General features: G+C 46.6%; 1 protein-coding gene across 2 annotated transcripts in view; it reads left to right on the top strand.

Annotated features, from left to right (window-relative positions):
- Positions 1 to 27,900, top strand: part of TEX2 (testis expressed 2) — a 74,338-nt gene that overhangs the window by 29,797 nt on the left and 16,641 nt on the right. For both annotated transcript variants that reach the window (XM_077780297.1, XM_077780298.1), the window contains exons 3-7: positions 1,376 to 1,576; positions 2,912 to 3,251; positions 4,535 to 4,782; positions 15,047 to 15,193; positions 19,937 to 20,036. In XM_077780297.1, coding sequence (XP_077636423.1) covers positions 1,376 to 1,576; positions 2,912 to 3,251; positions 4,535 to 4,782; positions 15,047 to 15,193; positions 19,937 to 20,036 — 1,036 coding nt within the window. The remainder of the gene's footprint in view (positions 1 to 1,375; positions 1,577 to 2,911; positions 3,252 to 4,534; positions 4,783 to 15,046; positions 15,194 to 19,936; positions 20,037 to 27,900) is intronic.

Below are 27,900 nucleotides of genomic sequence, written 5' to 3'. Positions count from 1 at the left end.
TTAAAGTCTTTGTATCAGCTCCTGACAAATTACTTGGCACAGAAAGAGAGACTCAGTGCATGTTTTGATGAATGGATAAATGAATAACAGAATTCTGAGGATTCCTCATTTGCAGAGGCTCTCTCAGGTCAAGACTTCAGTGTGAGACTCAAGTACTCACCGTGGAAATGGCCATTCTTTGAAAAGACTGACAATCCCAATTGCAGTGTGATATTCAGTACCTCTCTGAATTTATAAAACATTTATAAAATGAGGGGAATGGAAGATAATCAATTAAAATACCCTAGAGAACTTCTTTTTTTTTTTTTAATGTTTATTTTTGAGAGGCAGGGGGAGAGAGAGATACAGAGCATGAGCAGTGGAGGGGCAGAGAGAGAGAGGGAGACAGAATCTGAAGCAGGCTTCAGGCTTTGAGCTGTCAGCAGAGTCCAATGCAGGGCTCGAACTCTTGGACTAGGAAATCATGACCTGAGCTGAAGTTGGGCTCTTAACCGACTGAGCAACCCGGGTGCCCCCAAGAACTTCTTTTAAGAAGATCTGGGCCATTGTATCATCTGATAAAGTACTGTGGGGCAGGTAGAGTATTAGATGATGAATATTGATCACAGCTATGAGGAGGAGCTTTAGCATAATTTTATGGTGTGTTAGGCTTTTGTGTGTTGTCCATACACTTTAATGTGTGTACTCTTTTTGAAGATCAGTGTGTAAGTACATTTATGTTGATTGAGGGGGGACCTGGGGCACTGTTTTACTCATTGAAGTTACTATATATCTTTGGATTTTGACATACTGTTGATCGTGTCTATAATATTAAATGCCTAATTCCTGATCATCTGCCTTACTGTGTGATTTCAGCGAGCCTGAAATGGAGTGGTAGGTGTTCTCTCAGTCCTGGAATAGTAGCATGGGTTAATATGATCTGTGACATTCCCAAGATGGTTTACAGGTGAGCTGAGAAGAGAATGAGCTTGGCTAATTTAAGAAGGCCAGACTGGGTGGGATTATTCACCCCCAGAGGAGGTCAGGCTGAGAGACTTGCTCTACTTACGTGAATAACACTTTTGAGTTTCCTGATTTGCTTGTTAGCTTTAAAAAAGAAAGGAAGAAAGAAAAGAACCTTCTTTGTAGAGAAATGGATATTATCATTCTTCCCGAAATCCAGATTTTTAGTTATCAGAAACATACTAAACTTTGCCTCCACCCTAATTATCCTTCAAGCTGAGCACTTGTCTTAGCAACCTCTGGTCACCAATGAATTGACACTGGCATCATAGTTAGGTTTGGTTTCAGTGTCCCGAATCCCTCAATGGTCTTCATTATCATAGCCAATCGGATTTGTACTTTAATTTTACTAATGGAAGTTTTTCTCCATCAGGGATGGATGAATGAGATTCACAACTATGATCCAGAAACTTACCATGCGACTTTGACCCATTCAGTCTTTGTTCGACTTGAGGGTGAGACCTTAAGACTTTCAAAGCCCAATAAAAATATATCCAGGAGGGCAAGCTACAATGAAACAAAGCCAGAGGTTACCTACATCAGCCAGAAAATCTATGACCTTTCAGACAGCAAGGTGAGTGAGCCCAGCTAACTTGGGAAACGTTAATGAAAGAAAAGCGTTTGGAATCTTGGTTGCTTAACTGCATTTTTCCCCCTCAAAACGTTGTGCGTGCGTGTGTGTGTGTGCGCGCGCGCGCGTGTGTGTTTAAAGTATTAGTATAAATTAGGGTAGTACTTTTCATGCAGATCAGCCAAGCATCTTTTTAAATGCAGGTTCTACTTCAGTAGCTCTGAATGGGGGTCCTGAGAGTCTGCATTTGTGTGAGCTCCAAGTTGATACTCTTGCTTCTGGTCTGTGGGCCACATTTTGAGGAATGAAGCATAACACACTCATCTGTTTTGAGAGTTATTTTTTTCTGTTAAACAAAAAGCTATGTGTAGTGGCGTAGGGTAATAACTAATGTAAATGTGAAATTTATGGGTATGTAAAATAACTACATTTTGATAAGTGTTATATACTTCTGTTTTTGAGAAACATAAATCATTTGTTATTCCAAAAAGCTATAGGTTCTCTGTTGTTATAACTCATGTATGAGATCTTTAAGTTTACCCCAAATGCAGAAATATTTAAAATAGTTTTTGTATAAATTCACACGAGGCTAATAAACTTGAGGTTCCCATCCAGATCTAGTTTGATAAATTCATTTTTTTTTTGAGGTTGGCCCAAGGTTATTAAACTCAGTTGATAGTCAAACTTAGTTGATGATAATACTGAATACGTTTTGTGCCACTGTTACCTAAAAATTATAGATATCTGTAATTCTCCCAGAATTCTTTTTTTTTTTAATTTTTTAATGTTTTATTTATTTTTGAGAGAGGGAGACACACACAGCGTGAGCAGGGGAGGGTCAGAGAGAGAGGGAGATACAGACTCTGAAACAGGCTTCAGGCTCTGAGCTGTCAGCACAGAGCCCGACGCAGGGCTTGAACCCACTAACCGTGAGATCATGACCTGAGCCGAAGTCGGACATTTAACCAACTGAGCCACCCGGGTGCCCCCCAGAATTCTTAACTCCTACTTCTGAATGAGTTTGAAGAACAGCACGTCACTTCTAAACATTTATCCCAGTTTTTCTTTTTAAAGATTTTATTTTTAAGCAGTCCCTACACCCAACATGGGGCTTGAACCTACAACCCCTAGATCAAGGGTCACACACTCCCAACAAGTGAGCCAGCCAAGCGCCCCAAAATCTATCCCAGTTTTTATAGTCATGTTGTAGACAGACGTGTAATTTATTTCACATTCATTTTAGTCCAAAGGGCTATAAAGTTTGCATTTGTGTTCTGCGTGCACGGTGTGGCCAATTCTTAATTTTGCGTGTAAATCATCATTTCCCTTTCACTCTAGATTTATCTTGTACCTAAAAGTTTGGCTCGAAAACGAATTTGGAATAAAAAGTACCCCATTTGTATCGAGCTTGGTCGACAAGATGACTTTATGTCTAAGGCCCAGACTGATAAAGAGACTTCTGAAGAAAAACCACCAGCCGAGAGAGAGCTGGGAGGCGAGGACCCTAAGAAGCCACCCCATTCTCAGGAGGGAACAAGATCTGGCCAGCGAGATCAGATACTGTATCTCTTTGGGAGAACTGGCCGAGAGAAAGAGGAGTGGTTTAGGCGATTTATTCTGGCATCTAAATTGAAGTCGGAAATCAAGAAGCCGCCTGGAGTCTCTGGAAGTAAACCAGGTAATGACGTGTGCTAAATGCTTACGTATGTTTAAAGAGCCTGAAGGAGAACGGAGAGAGATTCCCAGGTAGAAAGGAAGAAGCCCACCCTGAACTGATGATTGTCTAAGGAGTATTCTCACGAATCATTTACCTTTTAGGCTGATCACTACAACCCTTTGCACTGAATCATTTAATCAACCAGGGACGGACCAACTTGCAGATATATGGGTTTTTGCCTTTCCTAGTTGCTTAGGATTGTATTTATTTTTACATACTGTGACTCCTCTGGGAGAAGAAACATCAGGAGAACCCTAGTTGTGACAAGGAGGTGGGTAAGTCAGGGCACTATTGCAGGCTAGTGCTCTTAGGCTCCTGACCCTAAACATGGCGTGCCAGGCCTAAGATCACCATAGAAACGCAGAGTCCTCTGGCTTCCTGACTCACATTGGTACTGACGACCCGTCCCTCTGTCCCAGTGGACCCCACCTGGACCTTTGCTGAACCTCTCGGTGTTCTTTAGACCTCTGGGGCCCTGTCCTTGCTTTTTGCATATGCTGTTCCCTCTAACTGGAATGCCCTTCCCCCACCTGCACCAGGAAAATGCCAACTACTTCCTCAAGAGGTAACCTGGAGGAAACTACCGGTGAAAGTCAGGCCTGAGGCTTTCTTGGGCAGAGGTAGTCACCCCCCTCTTTCTGCCCTGAAAATCCTTCAGTCGGGCTTCAGTTACGATGATTATTATAGAGAGCTGTGATTTATTTGCTTAGGTGCCCAAATTCAAGGGCAGGGATTATGTCTCATTTTTTCATTTAATGTGAAATTGGCCCTGGAAACCAGCTTGACAAACTGTGGAAGGGAAAAAAATGTGGAATTGGCCCAGAGAAAGTACTTGATGAAAACCTTAGTTGAATGAAAGATGGCAGGTCTGGAATTGCCCTGAGCCATGGGTGAGTGCTTAGCTTTCTGCCCACTTTCCATTTGTCCCTGGGGGTATATTGGTTCTGTATTTGACCCTAAGTGACTATGAGGGGGTAAAAAAATGAGAAAGGTACTTACCAGTTGGACTTCCTGGCCATCAGTTCCTCCGAATTATCTTGGAGAAGAATAAAAACTATTCTAAAACATTTTTATTAGAAGGTATTTTTCAGGGTAGGAAATAGCCTTATAAATATTTTTTTTAAACAATCATTCGTTAGCATTTTGGTTGGTTTTCAGCTTAACCCAGTGAAATTTGTCCGATGTTCCGTTTACTCTAATCACTTTCTTCGTGTGTATTAACAGCTGTCACTTCTTTGCTGCAGGGGTTTTGCCCTCATACAGCAGACACAGCAGCCCCTCGGGGCACCTGAGCCATAGCCGCAGCAGCAGCAAGGGCAGCGCCGAAGAGCTTATATCCCAGCCGAAGCAGAAGGAGCTGGTGGGCAGTGTGCGGCAGAAGATGCTTCTAGACTACAGCGTGTACATGGCCAGGTGTGTCCCCCAGGAAAACCGAAGCCCCCAAAGGAGCCCCGTGCAGAGTGCGGAGAGCAGCCCCACAGCTGGGAAGAAGGTAAAGCTGGCTGCCTGGGCCATGGCTTTTCTGCTTTTCTACTCAAACTCACTTGTACCTGCGTAAGCACTCTGAGCGCCTTGTGTGTACCAGGCCCAGCTCTAGGCACTGGGGACGTGGGAGCGAACAAGACAGTTAAGAGCCTTGCCCTCCGGTTGCTGGCACTTTAGCTAGTCGGGAAGATGGCAAGCAACAAACATCTGGTGGTGGCAAGAATGAGAGTAAAGCCAAGTGTAGGAAGATGGAAAATGGCCAGATTGCTTTCTTAGAGTGGTGGTCAAGGAGGGCCTCCTTGAGGGGCACCTGGGTGGCTTAGTCGGTTAAGCATCCGACTTTCGCTTAGGTCATGATCTCGCGGTTCGTGGGTTCGAGCCCCACTTCGGGCTCTGTGCTGACTGCCAGCTGGGCGCCTGGAGCCTGTTTCAGTCTGTGACTCCCTCTCTCTGACCCCCCTGCTCACGCTGTCTCTCTTTCTCCTAGAAATAAAAAAAAAAAACAAAAAAAAAAAAACCCACATAAAAAAAAAGGAGGGCCTCCTTGAGGAGGTGACATTTGGGCAGAGATCTGACCAAAGTGAGGAAGTGAATCATGGGATCTGTGTGGGAGTGGCATTCCAGGGGAGAGGCCAGAGAGTGCCGAGGCCGAGGCCAGGGGGAAGCATGTGGTTGGCGTATTCACGGAACTGCGACAAGGCCAGTGTGGTGATGGAGAGGCAGGGCCTCGTGGGGTCAGTTCTAAGAAGGGCAGGACGCACTGGGAGGGTTTTGAGCAGGGCATAATGTTGATCTATTTAAGGTTAGAAGCAGCTTTTTGTGGAGAGTGGGTAGTAGGAGGAAGAGAGCAGGTGAGGGGCAGCTCCGGCTGCGGAGGGGAAAACCGCTGGAGTTGGGAGACGTGATGGAGGGCAGCTGGCTGGATGTGCTGGTGACTTAGGGGTGGGGCGTGAGGGAACCGGACGGGCCAAAGATCACTCCTAACCTCTGACCCTAGCAACTGGGCAGTCAGCGGGGATGCCCTCAGAGTCGTGAGCGATAGAGGTCTAATTCCTCAGTTACCTTTGTATTCTCAAATTCTCAGATGCGCTGGCTACGTCCAGTGCTTTTGAAGATTCACCACGAGCATTATTCCCACAGTGTAACAAGCTGGACATTGACTAAAGGCATCTGCAATAAGATAAAGACTATAAGCTGCCATACGCCTGGTGTTTAAGGCACTTCCATAGAATGACCCTGATCCCTTAAACAGTCTTGCAGATTAAATGGTGTTCTCTGCATTTTGCAGATGGAGAAACAGGTTCACCCGAGTTAAGTAGCTTAATTTCACAGTTGCTAAGTGACGGCATGTACAGAGCCTGGCCTGAGGCCCCCAGGCCCTCAGCTGCCACGACTGCCATTTTGCTGGCCATTTTGAAACTGCGCTGGACCTGGGGCCTCCTCCGCTTGGGCCCAAAGCACCGCCTCCTGCCTGTGCCGCCCAAAACCTATTTTTCTCATGTTCAGTAACTTGCTAAAGTGTTTGACCTCTTGCAGTGACTATATTTCTGTTCTTAACGGGAAGCACTCGGTGCCGCCTTCTTTGCTCTGTTAGCCAGTCATGGGTTTTCATTCATCTCGTGGATCCTCTTCCATGTGGAAGAGGCCTCTGAACCCACACTCAGCTGGCTGTCAGCCAAAAACAGACCAGATGCCCCTGCTGGCCTCTCACCCACCGCCTCTGCCCTCTGCCCTAAGCTACCAGCTAGTGTGGGAAGTTGACATTCCTCTAGGCCAGAGTTGGGTAATATAAAATGATTCTAGGAATGTCCTGTTTACCACCAGTGAATCCCCCATCCCCAAATCCCTTTTCTCCCTGCATTATCAGCTGTCTACACTCTCATCGGACTCAGGGAAATCAGAAATCAAGAAGATAATTGTATACTAATGTAAGAAAATTATGTAATAAAAGTCTTGCTTTTTAAAAGAGTTCCTTAAATTTCAAACAAAAACAAAAACAGGCACCTGGGTGGCTCAGTCAGTTAAGCATCTGACTCTCATGGTCGCTAAATCGAGCCCCACATCAGGCTCTACACTGACATGTGGAGCCTGCTTAGGATTCTCTCTCTCTGCCCTTTCCCCCCCCCCCCCCCCCCCTCCCTGTGAGCTCGCGCTCTCTCTCTCTCTCTCTCAAAAACAAAACAAAACAAGCATGTTTTAGAACATTGTTTCCTCAGTGTGTGGTACATGTGTTTGTTGTATTATGTCCCCATTGGGGACTGTGGAAGCCCCAGGAGGGGCTGGGCAGCCCTGATGGCCCATAGCCCAGCCCCTGCAGCCAGCATCTCTGTCACTGGGGGGATTCTGTAGTGCAAACCTCCTTTCTGAGTATTTGGCGTTTACCTCTTTGAGCATCAGAACATGTTTTTCCTCTTCTGAGTCTGATGAAAATCTTCAAAAACCACATTGCATTTCCTGGCCCCCTTAGGCAGAACAGGCAGGGATGATTTAATCTTGATAATTTAAGAACTTAACAACAAACAGAAATCCAAGCTTGTCGTCATCCAGGCCTGCTGAGGTCAGAGGTTTTTCACCCCCGTCGGAACCATCCCTGGCTGCAAATTCTGTGGCCCTTTATTGTCACTAGGCTACTGTTTGTACAGTCCTTCTAGTTGCTTTTCCTTGAGTGCTTATCCCCGTCTTCCACCCCCACCCTTAATGCAGTGACTCTAGTCTGCATGGGCTGGGACACCAGAGAGGCAGAATTGTGTGAACGGCATGGTTGTCCTTCTGAAGAAGGCATGTGAGGTCTGGTGCTGGGCTCCTGCATCCATTTAGCCTGCCTAAAGTGTGTGGCGGCCTGACAGTTATTCATTTTACTTACCGACTTGCACTTTGACTAGGCTTGTCACTGAAGGTTTCTCTCTGCTCCATACAGTGTCAGCTGAGGAGGCTGGACTGGGGGCCGGAGGAGCTGCCCCCAGGGTGCCTCACTCCCACAGCTGGCACACAGATGCCGGTAGCCGGCCGGGAGCTCACTTCTCCATGTGGCCTGGTGACTGGGTTCCGAGGACAAGTCTCCCTAGAGAAAGAGCCAGGCGGACACCATATCACCTTTTATGACCTGGTCTTGGAAATAAAATAACATCACTTCCATCATGTTCTCTTAGAGCAGTCAGCATACCTTCCCGGGTTCAAGCATGGAGGCTATAGATTTTGCTTCTTGCTGAAGAAGCAGCAAGTACTTGGAAGAGCATATAGGATGAGAAATATCATTGTGTCATTCTTGGCAAGGAAGATCTGCTATAACTTCCTAGTACTTTTATTACTTTTCACACTTTCCTTTAATTAACTCAGTGGAAATAGTTATTAACCAGTTTGATTTCTTATTAATTTTGCAGTTTGAGTAAATGAGGACCTTTTCCCCCCATTTTTAATTTGTGTGTGTGTGTGTGTGTGTGTGCGCGTGTGCACACACATGTGAAACATTAACAAGGCTCCAGAGATCAAAGCTGTGCAAAGACCTACTCAGAAAAGGGCCATCACCGCCACCCTGTTTCTTCCTTTCCTCCGTTCCCACTCATCCCCTGCCATAAGCCAGTCTCCTTAGTCTCTAGTTTATCCTTTCTGGTTTTATTGCCCCTTCTGTCTTAGTCAAATGGTAGCATATTATGGCTACTCTTTTATACCTTACTTTTTTCACTTACCAGTACATTCTGGACATCGCTCCACATCAGTTCATGGATGTCTCTCCCTCCTCTTGTTTTTGAACAGCTGCAAAGTACTTAATCCATTGTACAAATGTTTCAGAGTATATATACATTCTCTCTTCTATAGGGGCATATAGGTTGTTTCCAGTATTTTGCAATTACAAACAATATTGCAGTGAATAGTTTGTGTATTTTTGTATTGTTGGGAGTGTAAAATCTTAGAAGTGAGATTGCTAGATCAGAAGGTAAATGCACATGTACTGTCGTTAGGTATTACCCAACCCCTTCCATAAGCGTTGCACCATGTTCGTTCCCACCATTCATGACTGCCTTTTTCCCCACAGTCTCGCCAAATATGGACCCTTTGGTTGTGGTGATTAGTGTTCATTCTTCCTGCCACAGACTGGGCCAGGTTATTTCTTAGGGTCCACTGCCTCTGACATAATGAGTCCCAGAGAAACTCAAAGGGCTCAGAGACAAAAAGGAACCTTTGACATTTTTTCAAGTTACACTGTCACGTTGTCGGTGTCAGCCACCAGCCAGAGCTTACCCAGGGTAGCAGGTCCCCTCCTCTTTCATAGCGGGAGCCTGGAACGCAGCTCCAGCCTTTGCTTCAACCCCTCCTCTCCCCGCTGCCCCACTGCTGCCGCCCCTGTAGGCCGTGGTCAGAACATCTCTTACCCTGAGGGCTCCAAGTCTAATGGCAGCTTCCATCCACTGGGCCTCCTTTCTCACGTTCACCCAGTGCCAAACTAGGTCAGGAGGTGAATGAGGCCACTGGTGCTCGGGAGCCAAACTCATGTTACAAACACCCAGGATATGATTAGTAAACAAAGACTAGGTTTGTATTGAATGGTGCTAAAACAATACAGTAATGTTGTGATTATTCTTACAATAATTAAAAACATATTCAGGGGATTCTGCATTATATTCAAATTCTAAAATGTGAATTATAAAACCACTCTTATCAAGGAAGGGCCTGGTTCTCCACCTGGGTAGTGGTTAGTGACCAGTTACTGAGCCCTGACTGGCCCTCACGACTGCTTGGTGTCCCACAGCCACAGGCTGTGCAAGCCTCTGAAGTCTCCACACCCCTGTGGTACTGGCACCATTTTCTCACCACTCAGGCAGCTTAACCTCTCGAATAGTTGTGACGCCATGAGGCTGGCTGAGGAGACCAGAGCTTTCTTGTCTCATCAAGGTGGTGTGCTTGGTTTGAGGAGGAGATTTAAATAGTAATTAAGAAAACAAGAAAATAAGGAAACTCTCTTTTTAAAAATGTCTACAGGTGGCCTAGCATTACCCCTAGTGTGGTTACCTCAGGAAGGGAGACTACACAGGCTGCCTGCAGATTTGCCCAGGGAGGCTGCTAGTTCTCTGTGCCCCAGAGTGGCCTGCCTGGGAGGGAGGGCCATCGGTGTTGTGCCTGTCCTCCAGCAAGGCTCTGATACTCAATCGTGTCACGCCCACGCTCATTATCCAGGAAACATCATAAATGTTTAGGGATAATGTAGGCCTCTCACGTTTGGAGTGTCCTGTCTTCATTATTACCAGTTCTACTAATTATCTTGTTACCTATAAACTGGATCACAAGATATTACTCCTTGTTTCCTGTTGTCAGGAGATGAGAACCCTAAAAAGCAAATAGCAATCAAACAGAAACCAGGAAATCTTGATTGGCAGAGTGGTTTTCCAAAACTTCCCCTTTCTCTGCTCAAAGAGAGCTTTTCAAACATTTAAAAGTGGAATTGAAAAGTGCTCCTAATACAGTGAGTGAAAAAAAAAAACATGAATCCATATAGCTAATTTAAAAATAAATTTTAGGGGCGCCTGGGTGGCTTAGTCGGTTAAGCGTCCAACTTTCGCTTAGGTCATGATCTCGCGGTTCGTGGGTTCAGGCCCCGAGTCGGGCTGTTTCAGTGCTGGAACCTGTTTCAGTCTGTGACTCCCTCTCTCTCTGACCCTCCCCTGTTCACGCTGTCTCTCTCTCTCTCTCTCTCCTAGAAATAAATAAAACATTAAAAAATAAATAAATAAATAAATAAATTTTAGGGGCACCTGAGTGACTCAGTCGGTGAAGTGTCTGACTTTGGCTCAGGTCCTGGTCTCACAGTTGGTGGGTTCGAGCCCTGTGTCAGACTCTGTGCTGACAGCTAGCTCAGAGCCTGGGGCCTGCTTCAAATTCTGTGTCTCCCTCTCTCTCTGCCCCTCCCCCACTTATGCTCTCTCATCTCTCTCAAAAATAAGCATTAAAAAAACTTTTTAATAAAGAAATAAATTTTAGAAAGGATACAGAAAAGAATGCCAAGACAGTTCAGGGAGAGGGGAGAAGGAAAGACTAGTCTTTTCAACAAATGGTGCTGGAACAAGTGGTATCCATGTGGCAATATAATGAAGTTGGATCCCTACCTCACACCACACACACAAAAATCAACTCAGAAGGATCATACACCTCAGTGTAAGAGCTAAAACTATAAAGCTCTCAGAAGAAAACATAAGCATTAACCTCTGTGGCTTGGAGTCACATAAAGCTTTTTCTAGATAGGACACCAAAAGTACATGCAACCAAAAATGTAAATTTTACATTTACAAATGTAGAAAGATAAATTAGAGACGCCTGGGTGGCTCAGTCAGTTGAGCATCCAACTCTTGATTTTGGCTCAGGTCATAATCCCAGGGTCATGGGATTGAGCCCCATTGAGCTCTGAGTGTGGATTCTTCTTAAGAGTCTTTCTCCTTCTGCCCATCTGCCAAGTTTATACACTCTCTCTCTCTCTCTCTCAAAAAAAAAAAAGAGATAAATTAGATTTCATCAAAATTAAAAGCTTATACTGCAAGCAGTACCATCAAGAAAGTGAAAAGACAATCCGCAGAATGAGAGAAAGTGTCTGCAAATCATATATCTGATATTCTAGTACCTAGAATAAAGGACTCTTACCACTGAATAATAAAAAAGCGAATGAACCCATGGGGCACCGAGATGGCTCAGTTGGTCTGACTTTGGCTCATGATCTTGTGGTTTGTGAGTTCAGGCCCCACACCAGGCTCTGTGCTGACAGTTAGCTCAGAGCCTGGAACCTGTTTCAGTTTCCGTGCCTCCCTCTCTCTCTGCCTCTCCCCCGCTCGTGCTCGCTCACTTGCTCACTTGCTCACTCTCTCTCAAAAATAAACAAACATTAAAAAATAAACTAAAAATAAACTATATCCCAAGAGCATCTCAAACACTTATGATAGACTCCTTGAGCTTCAGGCCGTCGGACTCTCCAGACCCTTTTTTGGAAGTCATTTTGAGAAAGTTACCCTATCTAAACGTATTAATACAGTTGAAATGGTGAAATGAATATCCTTCTCACATTCCTTCCTGCAGGCAAATAGCAATGTTAGGAAACATATGCATATTTATTCTTTAAGCTCTTAAATTTTTATGACATTCATTGGAAATGAGTTCTTTCTAGTAGCCCAGTGTAGCCAGATTTTGTTCATAAAGCTGCTTTGATACATTGTCAATGTTCTGCTGCTCTTGGATTTTTCTTTGTTCCCAATGAGTCTGTGGAGAGAGAAGCCTGTAGAAGGAAGTATTGAAAAGAAAAAACAACCTTCTTGTCGGTTATTTCAGAAATTTGTTTCCACATCATATGCCTTTGGCTTGGAACATAAATTGTGAAATAGGCTTTGTTTCTTGCTCTCTTGTGCTAAACCTGTTTGCTGTGAATAACTAGGGTTGTCAAGAAAGGTTAATAAAGGTTAGACTCCCCCACTTGAGACGTGAAAGTAACTAATCCTCTTACATTGCCCACAGATCTAAGCAAGACATGCGCTGCCCTGTGTGGGCACAACTTGGCAATGCCTAAATGCCCAGGGGAGGAGGACATTGTCCTCGGATGGGTGTTTACTCGGAAGTCTGTGTAGGTAATCTGATGAGACTCCAAGACCATAACCTCAGAGAAGCTGGACCGTATCCCCTTGGGGGTGGGCGCAGATGTTCAGGCAGAGAGAACAGTGATTCCCAAACCATGTCACGTGTGGCATGGCTGAGTGCTGGGTCATCACAGACTTCTGCTCCTGCACCCAGGACCGGTGGCAGAAATGTGTGGTTTAGGGGCACCTGGCTGGCTCAGCCGGGGGAGCACGTGACTCTTGATCTCTGGGTTGTTAGTTCAGGCTCCATGTTGGATACAGAGATTACTTAAAATCTTTAAAAAAAAAATCTTGGTTAATATCAAAAGATATTACAGCACTGGAAAGCAAAGAGATACTGTATAACCATTGAAATGTTGGAATGACCAACATGTATTATTTTTTAAACAAGAGTTTAATTGTTTTTTAAGTTCATTTTTTTATTTTGAGAGAGAGAGTGTGTGCGCAGGAGAGGGGCAGAGAGAGAGCCCGATGTGGGGCTCAGTCCCACAAACCATGGGATCGTGACCTGAGCTGAAACCGAGAGTCAGACACTCAACCGACTGAGCCACTCCAGTGCCCCCAGAGTTTAGCTTTTTTTTTTTTTTTAATGTTTTATTTATTTTTGAGAGAGATAGCATGAGCAGGGGGGGGGCAGAGAGAGAGCCCGATGTGGGGCTCAGTCCCACAAACCATGGGATCGTGACCTGAGCTGAAACCGAGAGTCAGACACTCAACCGACTGAGCCACCCAGGCGCCCCGAGTTTAGTTTTTTTTTTAATGAGACCCAACATTCATGAGGGACAGTCATGAAAACACGCAGATTTAAAGGACTCCTAGAACACAAAATATCCCCTGATAGTCTCCCCTTATACGCGTTAACATTAGATTAAAAACCACAAGCAAACTCCCTGACCCCCAAAGAGAGAGACGCATCTGCTCTGACGAGATTAGTGGACAAGTGGGTGCAAGCTCAGTGTACAAGCTCAGTGACTGGTTCCCCTGCCTCAGACCCTTAGAACTCCAGGCTTTGGGAAAGTCTGGACAGGTACATGCCACGGACCTTTGGGGTACTCACAAGTCATCAGATTTCCAAGTGTGAAGTCCATAAGCACCAGGCTACCTGGGACAGCCCCCCTGGCCGAGGCACACAGCAGTGATGTGGGCAGTTACAGCTGCCTGCCACAGACAGCACTGGCGTGAATGCGCGTGCACGTGCACGCACACACACACATACACACAGAAGGTGTGGAGAGGTTGAGGGCATCTGATGTGCATTATGGCCTCAGGCAGCCCGTAAGGTCAGAGCAGGTGCATTTGTATATACCACAGAGGGAAGAGAAAGGGTGAGCAATTTGCTGATTTCTGCATTTCTAGTTTGGTTTGGGTTTTTTTTGGTCTTTGCTTTCCAAGGCTAATTGTTTCTGTAAGGCTGTAGTCTAATTGGAGACCTCAGCATAAGGAAATGTCTGTCTTACCAGGTGCCAGTCGCACCATCTTGCTCCCTCAGGACAGAGCAGGTGGAGATCAGGGAGAAGGAGGCTCTGAGTCAGGCTGTGCCGATAAATGAGGGACCTCAGGACATCGAATGGCTCCAAGTCAGTTTCCTCATCCCTAACATAGAAGTAAAGGTTCCATGTTTCAGGGGGCATTGTAAGGCGAAAATGAGGGAGCCTGAGAAACAGGCTTACCACAGGGTCTGGTGCAGGGTCAGTGGGCAGCAACAGTGACAGCGGTGATGGTCAGCAGGCATTACCTGCACTGCCAGGTACCCTGCCACATCCTCAGCGGATGGCAGTACTGCTCCTCTTCCGCCTCACCCTACCTGGCCCCCTCTGGAGTCCATCATCTGATGATTAGCTTTGGAAACCAGAAATGAACTCAGATTTGTTCTTCTCCCGCCTCACACGCTGGCCATGCTAGATGTTTAAGACTGATTGTACCAAGTGGGGGTGAGGCCCAGGGTATCTCACTGGGCTGACTTGGGGAGAACAGCTGTAAGAACTACACAGAACTCTCGAGAGTGGGCTCTCTCTAATCCAGGGCTGTGGTTCTCCACCTCACCCATTCAGTACATCAGTGAGAGAGCTTCTGAAAATTCTGATACCCACTTAAATGAGTATCTCTGGGTATAGGGCCCAGGCAGCAGTATTTTTAAGCACCCTCCCCCCCCCCCCTTACCCAAGAGGGCAATGAGTTCACAAGATCTGACTGACTATAGGAGTCCCGGGCACTGGAGGCCTTTAGGCTGCTTTGTGAGGACCAGCCTGGTTCCTTTGTCCAGGAAGCCTCAGCTGGAAGAAAGATAGGCAGATATTTAATCAGAGATGTCATTAATCAGAAGTGGGTATCAAGGTAATTTGGGAGGTAGGGCAATCTGGTTGACCTGATTGTATGAAGTATTTGCTGGTTCACAGGGAGACTGGTAGGGAAAACACACACACACACACACACACACACACACACACACACACAAAGAGGAGTTTTATCTGTGATGGTGGCTTTTGTTTTTCCCTTTTTCTATTCACTGACATAATGTGAGGCTTGTAATTTATAGGGAAGAAATACAACTCCCATAGTCGCCCATCTCTATAGGAAGGGACCTTCAGTGACTTTGTAAAAATAAGCACCTGTCTTGTTCTCCAGTTGCTTTCCAGCTAATTTTGGTTCCTTTTCTTTTGCCAGTTGCCAGAGGCCGCACCCTCGGAGGAGGAAGAACAGGAAGCCTGGGTGAACGCTTTGCTTGGAAGAATGTTTTGGGATTTCTTAGGAGAGAAATACTGGTCTGATCTGGTGTCTAAGAAAATCCAAATGAAACTCAGCAAAATAAAGGTATCATTTTCCACACAAGAGGCTTCCAATTTTCATATTTCTTAATTTGGAAGTTTTGTATCCTTATACCTTAAGTGAAAATTTGGCTTAAAGCAGAGAACATATGAGAACAACATGGCCGTGACCTTGGCCCTATGACTAACCACACCTGGAGACTTAATGAATGTTCCTATTTACTTTTTCCTTTGTGTTTCCCACACTGTTATCTATTTTAGCTGATAGTCCAGAATTTGATGTTGGAAAATAATGAGCTTTTGTAGCTGGTTTGTCATGTAGACCACTGTTATCCTTAGATTAGTAAGGAACTTAATTGTATTTCCAGAGCCTACCTAGCCTCACGGTCTGAGGGCCACACCATCTTTGCTGAAGAAAGTGCCAGACTATAGACTCGTTTCCCAAGTCGCGCTGCCTCTCAAGGCTGGGAAAGTTAGCGTGGGACTCTAAATGTGTCTGGGTTTGACCTTTACTTCTGGCCAGATGGTATTTTATTTTGGGCTCTCTCTTTGCTGAAAAAAAGGCCTGGTGCTGATCAAGGGCCCACTTGGAAACAATTTTAAACTGCATAAATATTCCTCATGATTGCCACTAAATGACTAACTTGGTACCACCTCTGCCAACCCAGAGACCTTGTTTAGGTTACTTAGAAGTAAGTTTTTGACCCAGTGAAGACCCAGCCAAGGAAGAGTCACTTTGGTCCCCCAATCTTCACTGAGAAGTTGCATAGTCAGCAGCTTAAATCAGTGGATCGTCCTGGGTCATAGATTCCTTTGAGACGCAGAAATAAATGGATCCTTTCCCTAGAAAAATGCATAGTCATGCAGAATTTTGCCCATGACTTCAGAGAGTTCAAGGACCCCAGGTTAAGAAACTGTGAGCTAAGGTAAAATTGCCTTACAAGGAAAATGTGGGCGCGGAAAAGCTTCGATGTGACTTTTGTCACCCCTTTGGGTGACAGACCAAGTGTCTTACAGCTCAGTCAAGCCCTGATAAGCTGTGTCTGCCAGCCGCAGGCCAGTGTCATCTCTGCCCTGACCCCTGATGAAGAGGAGAGGCTGCCTTCTGAGCTGGAAGTGTGGATTTCGAGGCAGAATTTGGGGCAAGGATTTGTGAGGGCTCAGTTAACATAGGTCAGCCTGTTGTTTTTCAGGTAGATTGAGGGTTGAAACCATTCTGCCAGCTAGGTCCAAGGGGAGGGCAGGAAGCAGCAGTAACCTTCCCGTGTTTGTAAACAAGCAGCCACGCTGGAGCTCCCCCAGCCTCTTCCCCCTCCTTGGAAAATGATGGAGAGCTTGAGTTCCTGGTTCAGGACACACAAGTGAAGTCGGCACTGCTCTTTTCCCAGAGACCCTTCCCCGAGCATGAGGGCTGGGGGTCCTGGCATGGGAGGCAGAGAGCAGGGCATGCCTCACCTCCGGACGGGACACTGTTCTCCCTGTCACACACATTGGCTTCTCTTTGGTGCTGGAAGTCCATGGAACTTCTGCCTTCCTGGTGGAGATCACTGGGTTCTCTCATCCCAGAGGAAGTTGAGGGCAAGTCTTTTACTTTTGTCTTTTCTCCATGCTGGTCACGGGCTTTATCAGTTTACAGACATAAAGCTGCCTTTTGTGTTGTGAGGTCAGAAGCGCTAGGAGGTTGGAAGGGAGAAGAGTGGCCTAGATTCAGTAGTCCCCACAGTTCAGAGGCAGGCTGTACCCCTCCATTGCTAGCCTCAGCACCTCCACCTTGACCTGAGCTGCCAGCCCTGACTGTCCCCCTGCAGACCAGAGGAGACCCTGGATGTGATGGAATAAACAGAAAGGGAGCAGGATATTACTCAAAACCTGAGCCTGCCACCACCCTTGCCAGAAGAAGTCTTATTATCACCAGCATGCAAATATCCCAAGAAGGACTAAACCTGGTAGCGAGTGTTGGTTAACAGCGAGTACAAGAGCCGGAATGGCTGAAAGAGCCAGAGCTGTCCGCTGTGATGAAGATCTCCCCTGCCTCCTGCTTCCCGCAAGGCCTGACAGGTGGAGAACTCTGATGTCCTTGCCCTGTAGTCTCAGATTGTCACCCTCGCACATGAGAATGACTCATGTTGTGAAAGAGCAGCCCTGTGTGTGTATCTGGTGCCCAGTGATGGTTTAAAACAAGCTGACTTTCTGCCCCAACAGCAAGTACATCTTGGCCTCAGCCAGCCCCTCCCCACATCGCTGTGGGGCCTTGGTCATCATGGGCCTCTTGTGCCCAGGTCAGCAAATGCTGTTATCACAAATGGCTTCCAGCATTCCCCCCACCAACCTGAGAATGTTCCATACCCCTAACTGTCCAGCTGGGTTTACCAGGGAGGGTAAAGAACAAGCAGTGGGTTCTTACCTCACTGTGGGGCCTTTGGGTGGAAAGAAGAGAGTTTCTGATTGAAAAGAGCAGAAGGAATGACCTTTCCTTGCCTTTCCCTGCAGAGTAGGAAGGATGCTCACCAGGCTAGGGCCTGGACCTGAGAGTTTTGATTCAGATCAGTTGTGATTTGGAGGGGGAGAGTGCTTAGAAATGTTCTAGAATCTTGGGAGTTTAGAGTTGGAGGCACTCTGGTGAATAAGTAGGAAGCCAGGTCCTGCTGAGCCCCTCCCCGTTCTGCTTACTGGTGATTAGAGCCCAGCTCAGCCCTGCCACGTCTTTCTCAGTCCCCGGTCCCTCAACCCTTCCTTTGGCTCAGGTCCCTCCTCGGCCCTTGCAGGGACTGCAGGGCACAGGGTGGGAGGGCTGGGATGTTGGGCAGGGGTCTGGGCATTCAGACCACCTCTGCATTCACTCCCCTCCGTCAGTGTCAGACTCCTGTTCCCACAGAAACCCAGTGTGCCCCTGACTCACTGGGTGTTAGAGTGATGATGATAGACAAAACAGTGCAAGGGTGTGAGAATTTGGCTACATTCTTGGCCAAGTAGCATTCCGTAGGCTGATTGGGAGGCCAACTGCCACATAACACTGATGCCTTGGAAAAAGGTTATCCAAATACAGCAAGCACCAATTCACACGCACGTTTGGGTACTGCCTCTAGTCACACTTTGTCCATCACAGACATCATAAGCTCTTTAAACGCCCCACCCCTGCAAAAAAGCAGAGGTGGAGTTCTCTGGTGAATCGTCACCAGAATCGACAACTGAAGAGGTCCAGCCAAAGTAGGCATTAAATCTGTGCCTACGCTACCTCATTTTGTGGGACATGTTTAGCATATATTAAAAACAACAGCACAACAACTCGCAACTACATTCTAAGTTTTATAAAATTGTTCTGATGTTTAAATGGAGAACTCATGAGAATAAGAAAATTCTGGGGGAAAGAAAGGAGAGAGACTTGCCAGACTTTAAAATATAACACTACAGTAATAAAAGCAGTTTGATACTGGTAGGAAAAAAACAGCTCTATACAGGTCCAGCATACTGGGAATCTCATATTTAAAGGGGGTATTACAGGTTAGTGGGGAAAGTATTGGTTGTTCAGTAAGACAGACCTGACTAGCCATTGGAAAAAAAAAAATTAAGGTGGATCTCTAATTTATGTTTTATACTGAAATGAGGAATGGACTACAGGTTTAAAACAATAATAATAATACACATACATAAATTCAGGTGAAAGAAACATGGATGGATGAATTCTGTCATCTTGAGGCAAAGTAGGAATTTCTAAGCATATTAGTATTCAGATTATTTCCTTTAGAGCAAATTCCTACTGTTTCTATATTAGTTGGGGTCGCAGCAGGAAACAGTTGGCACACTCAAGGGGAGTAAACTGAGAGGAGAGTTTGTTAAGGGAAAGATTTATAAATATGTGGGCCAGTGTAGGGAAACCACAAGGGATAGGGCTGGACCCAGGGCTGGCAGCAGAGGGGAGCTGTTACCACTCCCTGCAGGGACGAAAGCAAGGAGCAATTACAAGACCTCGGGCAGCATGGCTGCGTGGAGAGGTTGCCTGTCTGCCAGGAGCGCTGGCCTTAAACAGAGGGAGGGGACAGATTTCTGACAACACTCTTCCCGTGTACCTCTCCCCCTCCCTGCCCATTGGTGTATCCCATGGGCCAAGCCCAGGCAGAAGCCAGAGAGCAGGATAGCTCATCGATATCATTTGCACCAACCAATCTCTCCAGGTAGAGTGAGGAACTTGAATCCAGGGCAGGCAAAAGGTACATATATCCAGCACTGGGTCAAGGGATGTGAAATTTTTCTCCCCAAGGATTTTAATAAATACTGTGAGGTTACCTCTCAGAAACGTTGGAGCAATTATTAGTCTAAGAGAGGTCCACTTTCCCACACTGTAGCCAACTCTAGGCGCTATTAACCTGATCAACATGGCTGGCTCCTTCTCCTCAGTCAGGGCTTCAGCCAGATAGCATTCTTCCCAGAAGCCTTAACTGACTCCCTTGGCCAAAATAGCCACCCCCCACCCACACCCCGGCTCCCTCTGTCCCACGACCTTACTTACTGTCTCTGTAACACTAATCACTCTCTCAGATCATTTGTCTATTTCTTTATCTGTTTCCACCTCTCCACCATAAACCCCATGAGAGCAAGTACCTCATCTGACTTGTCCACAGCTCTCTCTGTAGGATGATGCCTAGTATGTGGTACGTGTTCAATAAATTTTGGTTAAATGAATGTATCCTTGGAATGTAAACCTTGACCGTCATTCCTTCTGAGAGTATGTTGAATTCTAACACTGACCAGGTAACTAATGTCTCATTCATTGTTTACTTCTTTCCTCTAGCTCCCCTACTTTATGAATGAACTAACTCTGACGGAACTTGACATGGGGGTGGCTGTGCCAAAAATCCTTCAGGCCTTCAAGCCTTATGTTGATCACCAAGGTAACTCTTAATTGCCTCTAGCAGAGAATTGTACGAGTTGTTAAAATGTCTCCATCACAGCAGATTAAATACCAAAGCTTTGTATGTTGAGGGGGTTCTGGACTTTCTAAAGCATCTGTTTCATGTCGATTGTCTTTTGTTCTTAACAGTCACAGCCTTCGGCAGATGGGGAATAGGTTCTATTTCTTCTAGTCTCTTAGATCCTTGAAGGTCCTCGCCTAGCCCAAACACGCCCATGTACCAGTTGGTGGGGCCAGCGTGTTTGTGTTTTAGAAAATAGCCCCTAGCCTGGATGGCTGCTACCCTTGCCAGGGTGAGAGGCGGCTGGCTGATTTCGGCCCTGCTCACCCCCAGTGGGCCTCACATGTGCACCTGCCCCAGCCTTCGACCCTCACCAGGTGCTGCCATTCCCCATATGCATTCATGCCTTTGCCTTGCCCCAGCTTCTAGGTTGCAAATTCTTTGACCTTCAGGTTTCACATCTTGATGTTCCTTCCCACGCCTAGTAGGCACTCAGTAAGTATTTGAAAAATGAAGACATGTTGTCAGCAATATTTTGAGAGTACATCTCTCTGCTGGGGGAATGTGTTGAGATTTGATTTTTAGACATGCTCCTGACACCTTATTTACACCTACACTTGTGAGTTGGGTCAGAAAGAATTGATCAGGATGTATATAGAGTTTAAATAAAACTATGACATAAAAGGGCTCCTGGGTGGCTTAGTCAGTTGAGCATCTGACTCTTGATCTTGGCTTGGGCCTTGATCTCAGGGTCATGGATTTGGGCCCCACATTGGGGTCTGCTCTGGGTGTGGACATAAAGACTTACATGTGTTTTGTAGCACATGGTTTTAAAAGAACCATGATGGAGGGGTCCCTGGGTGGCTCAGTTGAGCATCTGACTTCAGCTCAGGTCATGATTTCACAGTGTGTGAGTTCGAGTCCTGCATTGGTCTCCGTGCTGACAGCTCAGAACCTGGAGCCTGCTTCGGATTCTGTGTCTCCCTCTCTCATTGCCCCTCCCCTACTTGCACTCTATCTCTTGCTTTCTCAAAAATAAATAAACACTTAAAAAAGATAATACAAAATAAAAAAAATAGAAGAACTATGATGGAAAATTTAGTACATGGAGCAGGAGGGGAGGGGGAGGGTTGGAAGAGGTACAAGCCAGGTAGGCAAGAATAGTCCATGAACAGGCAGGAAAAATCTCCCCATCACAGAAGTGTTCAACTCCTTTTCTGTAATATTCCTTTCCAAATGGACCTCTTTCCACCTAAACTAGATTGACCTCATTCCTCAAAGGCATAGGGATAAGTTTGGGGAGAAAATAATTACAACTTTCCAAGAGTGGTATTTGTTTTGAAGTAAATGTTTGGTAAATTTAGAGATTATAGCATCTATTTTTGTGTCTCTATAGCTATATCAGATGGCTCTTGAATCACATTTAATGAAATCATTTTCTGTGTTGTATACATTTGATGTGAATACAAAGAGATTTGTTTTCTAGCCCTATAATTAGCGGCTCTGATGATCTCTTTAGCAGTATTTCAGCCTCCAGTGAGCCAATATTTCCGTGTTTTTAGCATTACGTGGATTTCAGAGTTAGACCAGAGTGTTATTTACAAATCTAAAAGTTCACCTAATGCCTGCATGTTACTATTACCTGTAATGCCTTGATCATGTCTGCACTTTGATAAATCTGAGTGTTCCTGGGTTTGGTTAATTTATGGTTCACTAAGGGTAAAACTAGAAAAGATAATTTGCAAACAATGGTTTAGCTAGAGCTCTTAACTGCATGTGAAAATTTAAAAGCTACGTTATTTATGTGTTGAGCACCTAGCTAGGATCTCCACCTCATCCGTGTGTGACGCCTGCCTGCCTTCCTCTGGCTCCGGGGGGCTCTGGGCTCCCCTTGCTCTTCGCTTCTTTAGGAATTGACTAGTAACAGGCTGGTAAATGATCAGCTAACACACACCTCAGGCTTAAAGAAAGTAAATAACATGTATTCATGCTCTATTTCCTAATGTGTTAGCAGTCTCTTATCTCTGTCCTTTGTTGAATTAGTAGAAATTTCCAGCAAGAAGCAGGGCCACAGCTAGGCTTTGCTGCATCTAAGGAGTGTCCCCGTGGCTTTGAACTCTGCGGCTTCCCAGGGCAGCTTGGTCAGGCGTTGAGTGAAATTCACCAAATCCCTAAGCCTCTTTCCTCTTCCTCTGGAGCAAGACATTTCACTACCCAGATCAAAGCTTTGCCAGTTTTTAATCCATTCGAGGCTCATTTAACTCCTTTCAGGGCAAGCTTTAGACATCTGCCTTGCTTATGTAACAAGGAAAGAAATGTTACAAAAGAAAGGAATGATAAAAGACATAAAGCCTGTGGATTTTAAAAGTTTGATCAAATTGGGTTTTCCCAAGTCTGCAAAGGATGCATGTGATGGTAAAACAGACATAAAGGTAAAGGAAATGTGCTGTTTTGGATTCCATTGCTCTAAGGGAAACTTTGAAGGAAATGAAAATCAAGGGTGACTGGCTAACACGGACTCTGGAAAGCAGAGCTCACCTTCCGGGGAAATGCAAGCCGANCTTTGATAAATCTGAGTGTTCCTGGGTTTGGTTAATTTATGGTTCACTAAGGGTAAAACTAGAAAAGATAATTTGCAAACAATGGTTTAGCTAGAGCTCTTAACTGCATGTGAAAATTTAAAAGCTACATTATTTATGTGTTGAGCACCTAGCTAGGATCTCCACCTCATCCGAGTGTGACGCCTGCCTGCCTTCCTCTGGCTCCGGGGGACTCTGGGCTCCCCTTGTTCTTTGCTTCTTTAGGAATTGACTAGTAACAGGCTGGTAAATGATCAGCTAACACACACCTCAGGCTTAAAGAAAGTAAATAACATGTATTCATGCTCTATTTCCTAATGTGTTAGCAGTCTCTTATCTCTGTCCTTTGTTGAATTAGTAGAAATTTCCAGCAAGAAGCAGGGCCACAGCTAGGCTTTGCTGCATCTAAGGAGTGTCCCCGTGGCTTTGAACTCTGCGGCTTCCCAGGGCAGCTTGGTCAGGCGTTGAGTGAAATTCACCAAATCCCTAAGCCTCTTTCCTCTTCCTCTGGAGCAAGACATTTCACTACCCAGATCAAAGCTTTGCCAGTTTTTAATCCATTCGAGGCTCATTTAACTCCTTTCAGGGCAAGCTTTAGACATCTGCCTTGCTTATGTAACAAGGAAAGAAATGTTACAAAAGAAAGGAATGATAAAAGACATAAAGCCTGTGGATTTTAAAAGTTTGATCAAATTGGGTTTTCCCAAGTCTGCAAAGGATGCATGTGATGGTAAAACAGACATAAAGGTAAAGGAAATGTGCTGTTTTGGATTCCATTGCTCTAAGGGAAACTTTGAAGGAAATGAAAATCAAGGGTGACTGGCTAACACGGACTCTGGAAAGCAGAGCTCACCTTCCGGGGAAATGCAAGCCTAGTGAAGAAGGCTTCCACAGCCCTAAAGAGGGCGCACCTCCTGGGGTGCGCACACACCCTTTTCCCCCTCTCTTATGTTTCCTAACTTGTACTTGTTTGTTGGAAGCACATGGCTGGGGAGTGGGGTGCAGATATTCGGGCCAGAGCTGATTGGATCACTCTATCCTCAGGATGAGGGGTGAGTGGTGGTTCTGAGCACAGCTCTGGGGCCCGGCTTTGGGATTCATAGCTCCGCGACCTTGGGCAGTTTCCGTAAACCTCGCTAACCCCTCTGTGAAGTGGGGAGACCGTGACTTGGTGGGCGAGGCTGGTCAGAGGACTCCGTGAGTCAGTGCATGGAAGGCACCGGGCAAGCGTGTGGCGCAAGGAGAGCGCAGTCACCACAGGCCGTTATTTTTACCATTGGTAGTGGCGCCTTTGCTGCCACTGCTCTGGGAGAGTTGAGAGTTTGGGTGGCTGTGGTGCCCAGTTAACCCATTTTACAGGAATAAATGGAAAGAAGAACGCCATCCTCGGCTGTCGTGGCCTCGCCACTAAAAGGAGCAACATCTGTAGTTCCTCTGAATGAAATCACACGTCAGCCACCACCGGTCTGTCCGAGCCCCGGGACACACAGCCAGTTTCTCAAGTCGAAGGACCACCTTCCCCTTCGCTTCCCACCAGTGGCAGGTGGCTGGAAGATGGGGAAGATTTCCTCATGGAAACTGGCTGTACACCTTCTGCCTCGTCTCTGACCCTGGCCTGCTCCGTACGTCCCTCTGACTGAGGGCCGTGTGTGGGTCTCCTTTCTTCCTTCAGGCCGCACAGCAGTCAGATGCCCCAGTGCCCCGGAGGGTCAGAGCAGCATCTGCAGGCATGTCAGTCAATGTCAAGATGAACCAAGGATGTGAACTCTGACCTCTCAGGATCACATAAATTCATTTAGTCTTCAGGACCTTAGCTACATGTATTTAAACTTACAAATAGGCACTAAGCATCCACCACAGAAGCTGTCTGTTTCAAGATACCCAAGAGCCCAAGCTTTGACAGAAGGTACTGGATTCTGTGGCAAGAGTACCATGTCCCACAGGAGCAGAAACCTTGTCTGTTTTCAGAAAAGCCTTTGGTCATGACTGGTGGTGTCTACTATCTATGGCCTGTCTTCTGGACCTTGACCTTTCGCGTCTGCTGCCTTTATCCAGGGCTGGGACCAAAGTTACTTTGCCACCGAGTATTACAGAAAACTGGAACCAGAGTCAGCCCGTGACCTGCCCATTCCTTCCACCACGCCCTTGTTAAGAACCTAGAGGAGAGGGTTGGCTGGGGGGCTCAGTCGGTCAAGCATCCCACTCTTGATTTCAGCTCAGGTCATGATCTCACAATTTGTGAGTTCAAGCCCCACATCGACTGACACTGCAGAGCCCACTTGGAATTCTCCCTCTCTCTCCCTCTCTCCCCCTTTCTCTCTGCCACTTCCCCCCCGCCCACACATGTATGCTTGCTGTCTCTCTCAAAATAAATAAAAAAGAAGAACATGTGGGAAAGCAGCAGCCCAGCGTTGAGCACAGCTACAGGGTCAGGCCGTGGGGCTCAGCACTGTGGGGCTCAGCACAGGGAATGGACCCGTCCCTTCTGACAGGATCATGCTGCAGAAAGAAAATTACTTTTTGGTGGAAAGGGGGCATAATACTGTTTTGTGGAACGGGGTTGGGATTGGAGAGAGGAGACTGAGTTGATGATCTTGAGAGGCGGAGCGATTTCCAAGAACAGTTACAGGTAGACAGGATGGCATCTGTCCTAACAGACACACCCAGATACGAGGAGTGCAGGTTCTCGGTGGTATCTGAGTGAGCGATACAGCATCAGGAACAAGACCGTCCCTGGTGTGCTTTTCTCAGAACCTGTAACTCCAACGTCTGTTCCTAGAAATATATTAAATGTACCATTTCAAGAAGTTTGTTTGGATGCCAGATGTTGCCTCTCAAAGTGAAAACCAACCAGTAATAGTTAAAATCCGTGGGAAGTGGAGGAGCAGATGACATGAGGGCCAAGTTCAGGTGAACATGGCTTTAAGTTCTTCCAGCCCCTCCAAAGCAGCAGGTACCGTTTAACCTACTCCAGGGAGACTGATGCCTTTTAGTTACTTTAGTGGTAACAAAACCGTGAGCTGCTGAGAGAAATTTCTAGATTTATGTGGCCCCAGTAGGATGGTTCCCATGTCCATGGCATCTGTCAAATAGAATACCAGGAGAAGGCTGAAGGACCTGTATTCTAGTTGTCTCTGGTGCCCGCGCTAAGGCGGGCTTGTCTCCCGTGGCTCCGTGGGCCAGTCTGCACCAGGTGGCCCAGGCTGCCTTTATCCATCTTCGTGTGCAAGGTGCCTGAGGGCAGGGATTCCTCTCAGTGTCTTCAGCTCTGACATCTTGGACTGAGAACTCAAGGAACCTTTTGGGTGGAGCAGGCTGTAACCTTTGCCTCAGTCTCCCTCCGAGTGGTGGTGGCGGTGACTGATCCTTCCCTCGTGAAGCCAGAGAGCGGAAAAACAGCCACCGAACCTCCCTGCAGGTGCTGGCATGAACACCGACTGAAGTTGTCACTGTCAGTTTTGTTGCCCATGGTGCCAGGTCACGTGCCAGTTGTACAGAGACTTGTTAGTAATCAGCTTCCACTCTTCACCACTGGACACCCTCTTCACACGAGGACTGCTTGTGTAGGGGACATCTGTTACAGACTGAATACTTGTGTCCCCTGACCACCCCCCCCCAAATTCAAATGTTGAAGCCGTAACCTGCAATGTGCTGATATTTGGAGGTGGGGCTTTGGGGAGGTGACCAGGTTTAGATGAGGCCTGGGAGAGGGGGGTCCTCATAATGGGGTCAGCGCCTTATGAGAAGAGACCAGCCAGCCAGCTTGCTGTCTCTGTCTGCCATGTGAGGACACAGTGAGACGGTGGCCTTCTGTGAGCCAGGAAGAGAGCTCTCGCTAAGCACTCACTGGGAACTGAATTGGCCGGCACCTTGATCTTGGACTTCCAGCCTCCAGAGCTGTGAGAAATAAATGTCTGCTTTTAAGCCAACCCAACTTATGGCTGTTTGTTATAGCGGCCCAAGCAGGCTAATCTGAGACTCTTTGTTTTCGTGGCCTTTCTGGAGGACCTCTCTGTGCACTGACGACTGCCTTACTCCTATTTAAAGGCTTCAAAATTGTCTGGCGCAATGTTTAGTTTTTGTCCTCAAGCATTAAGAGCAGGTGGTTATAGAAAGCATCATTTTAAATGAAATGCCTCATAAAAAAGTCTTAACATGTGTCAGGAGCACAAAAGAACGAGCTCTCTGCACCTACATTCATCCAGGTCAGTTGTGTTCAGCTCGGAGAGAACTGAGACCCCAGTCACAGAGCAGAGCGTGTCCCCTTCCTCACGTTGTTAACGCAGATCATCCACACTGGGAAGACAGCCTTTCTAGTAACTGTTCATTTCATCTTTCACTCATATAAGGCAGGAGCGTCCTGACTCACCCATTATGTAACCGTTTGGTCTCCACTCCAGGTTGTATGTGCTCCAGGCTTTTCAGGGTGCTTTTCAGCTTGCTGAATCATTGTCACAGAAGCAGGTTTTTCTTTGCACCTAATGCTAAAATAGTCTCCTTCCCCTCATCTAAATGCAAGCATGTCATGTTAAAGTAATCTGTTGAATTGCTTGCAGTTTGTATCTGGTTTTAAAAGTCCTCAAGCCAATTCTTGACTCCATATTCTCCCTGAGAACCAGGGCTGAACATGGTCCTGTGGATGGGCATGTTGGGGCAAACACAGTGATATGAAAAAAGAGAACCCGTTCCTCATGCACGGGCTCTGTCAGATGTCCGTGCTTCGTGCCCTCCCCAGCCCAGACAGGGCTCTCTGCCCGTCTAGGGCCCTGTTGGCCCTGTGGCCTTCTCTGGTCTTGTCACCAGGGCAGAGCTCAGTGCACCTGTCAGCCCTGGAAGGATCCTGTCCTCTGGGTTCTTCTCACATTTAGTAAGAAAATACACTCCCAGCAGGAAGATGGCTTGACCCAGGGCAAAGCCAGGACAGAGTCTTCTGGTTCCCAGTCAGGTATGAGGCAGAAGAGAAGTGCATAGACCTCACTGAACGCTGGACGATTCTGAACTCATGGCAACAGCAGGAACCTAGGCTGGAGCAAGGAGGCATGGAAGTAACGAAGTGGACTGGTGACAGCAGAGAGAGGGCAGAGCCCCAGCTGGGATGGACATAGCCCTCCCCGGAAGAGGCAGCACAGCCCCCCTTGTGCACGTGAGAAGGCCAGTGAACAGAGGTTCTAGAAAGTTACAGTGGAACTCAAGCCCAGTCCACGTGCCAGGGCTCCACGTGCACCTTCCCTCTGCCTTCCCCACCTCAGCTCCTAGAAGAGTGG

Source organism: Crocuta crocuta, unplaced genomic scaffold (genome assembly GCF_008692635.1).
Source record: "Crocuta crocuta isolate KB4526 unplaced genomic scaffold, BGI_CrCroc_1.0 scaffold288, whole genome shotgun sequence".
NCBI classification, from domain to species: domain Eukaryota; kingdom Metazoa; phylum Chordata; class Mammalia; order Carnivora; family Hyaenidae; genus Crocuta; species Crocuta crocuta.
This window is presented reverse-complemented; position numbering and strand designations above follow the sequence as displayed.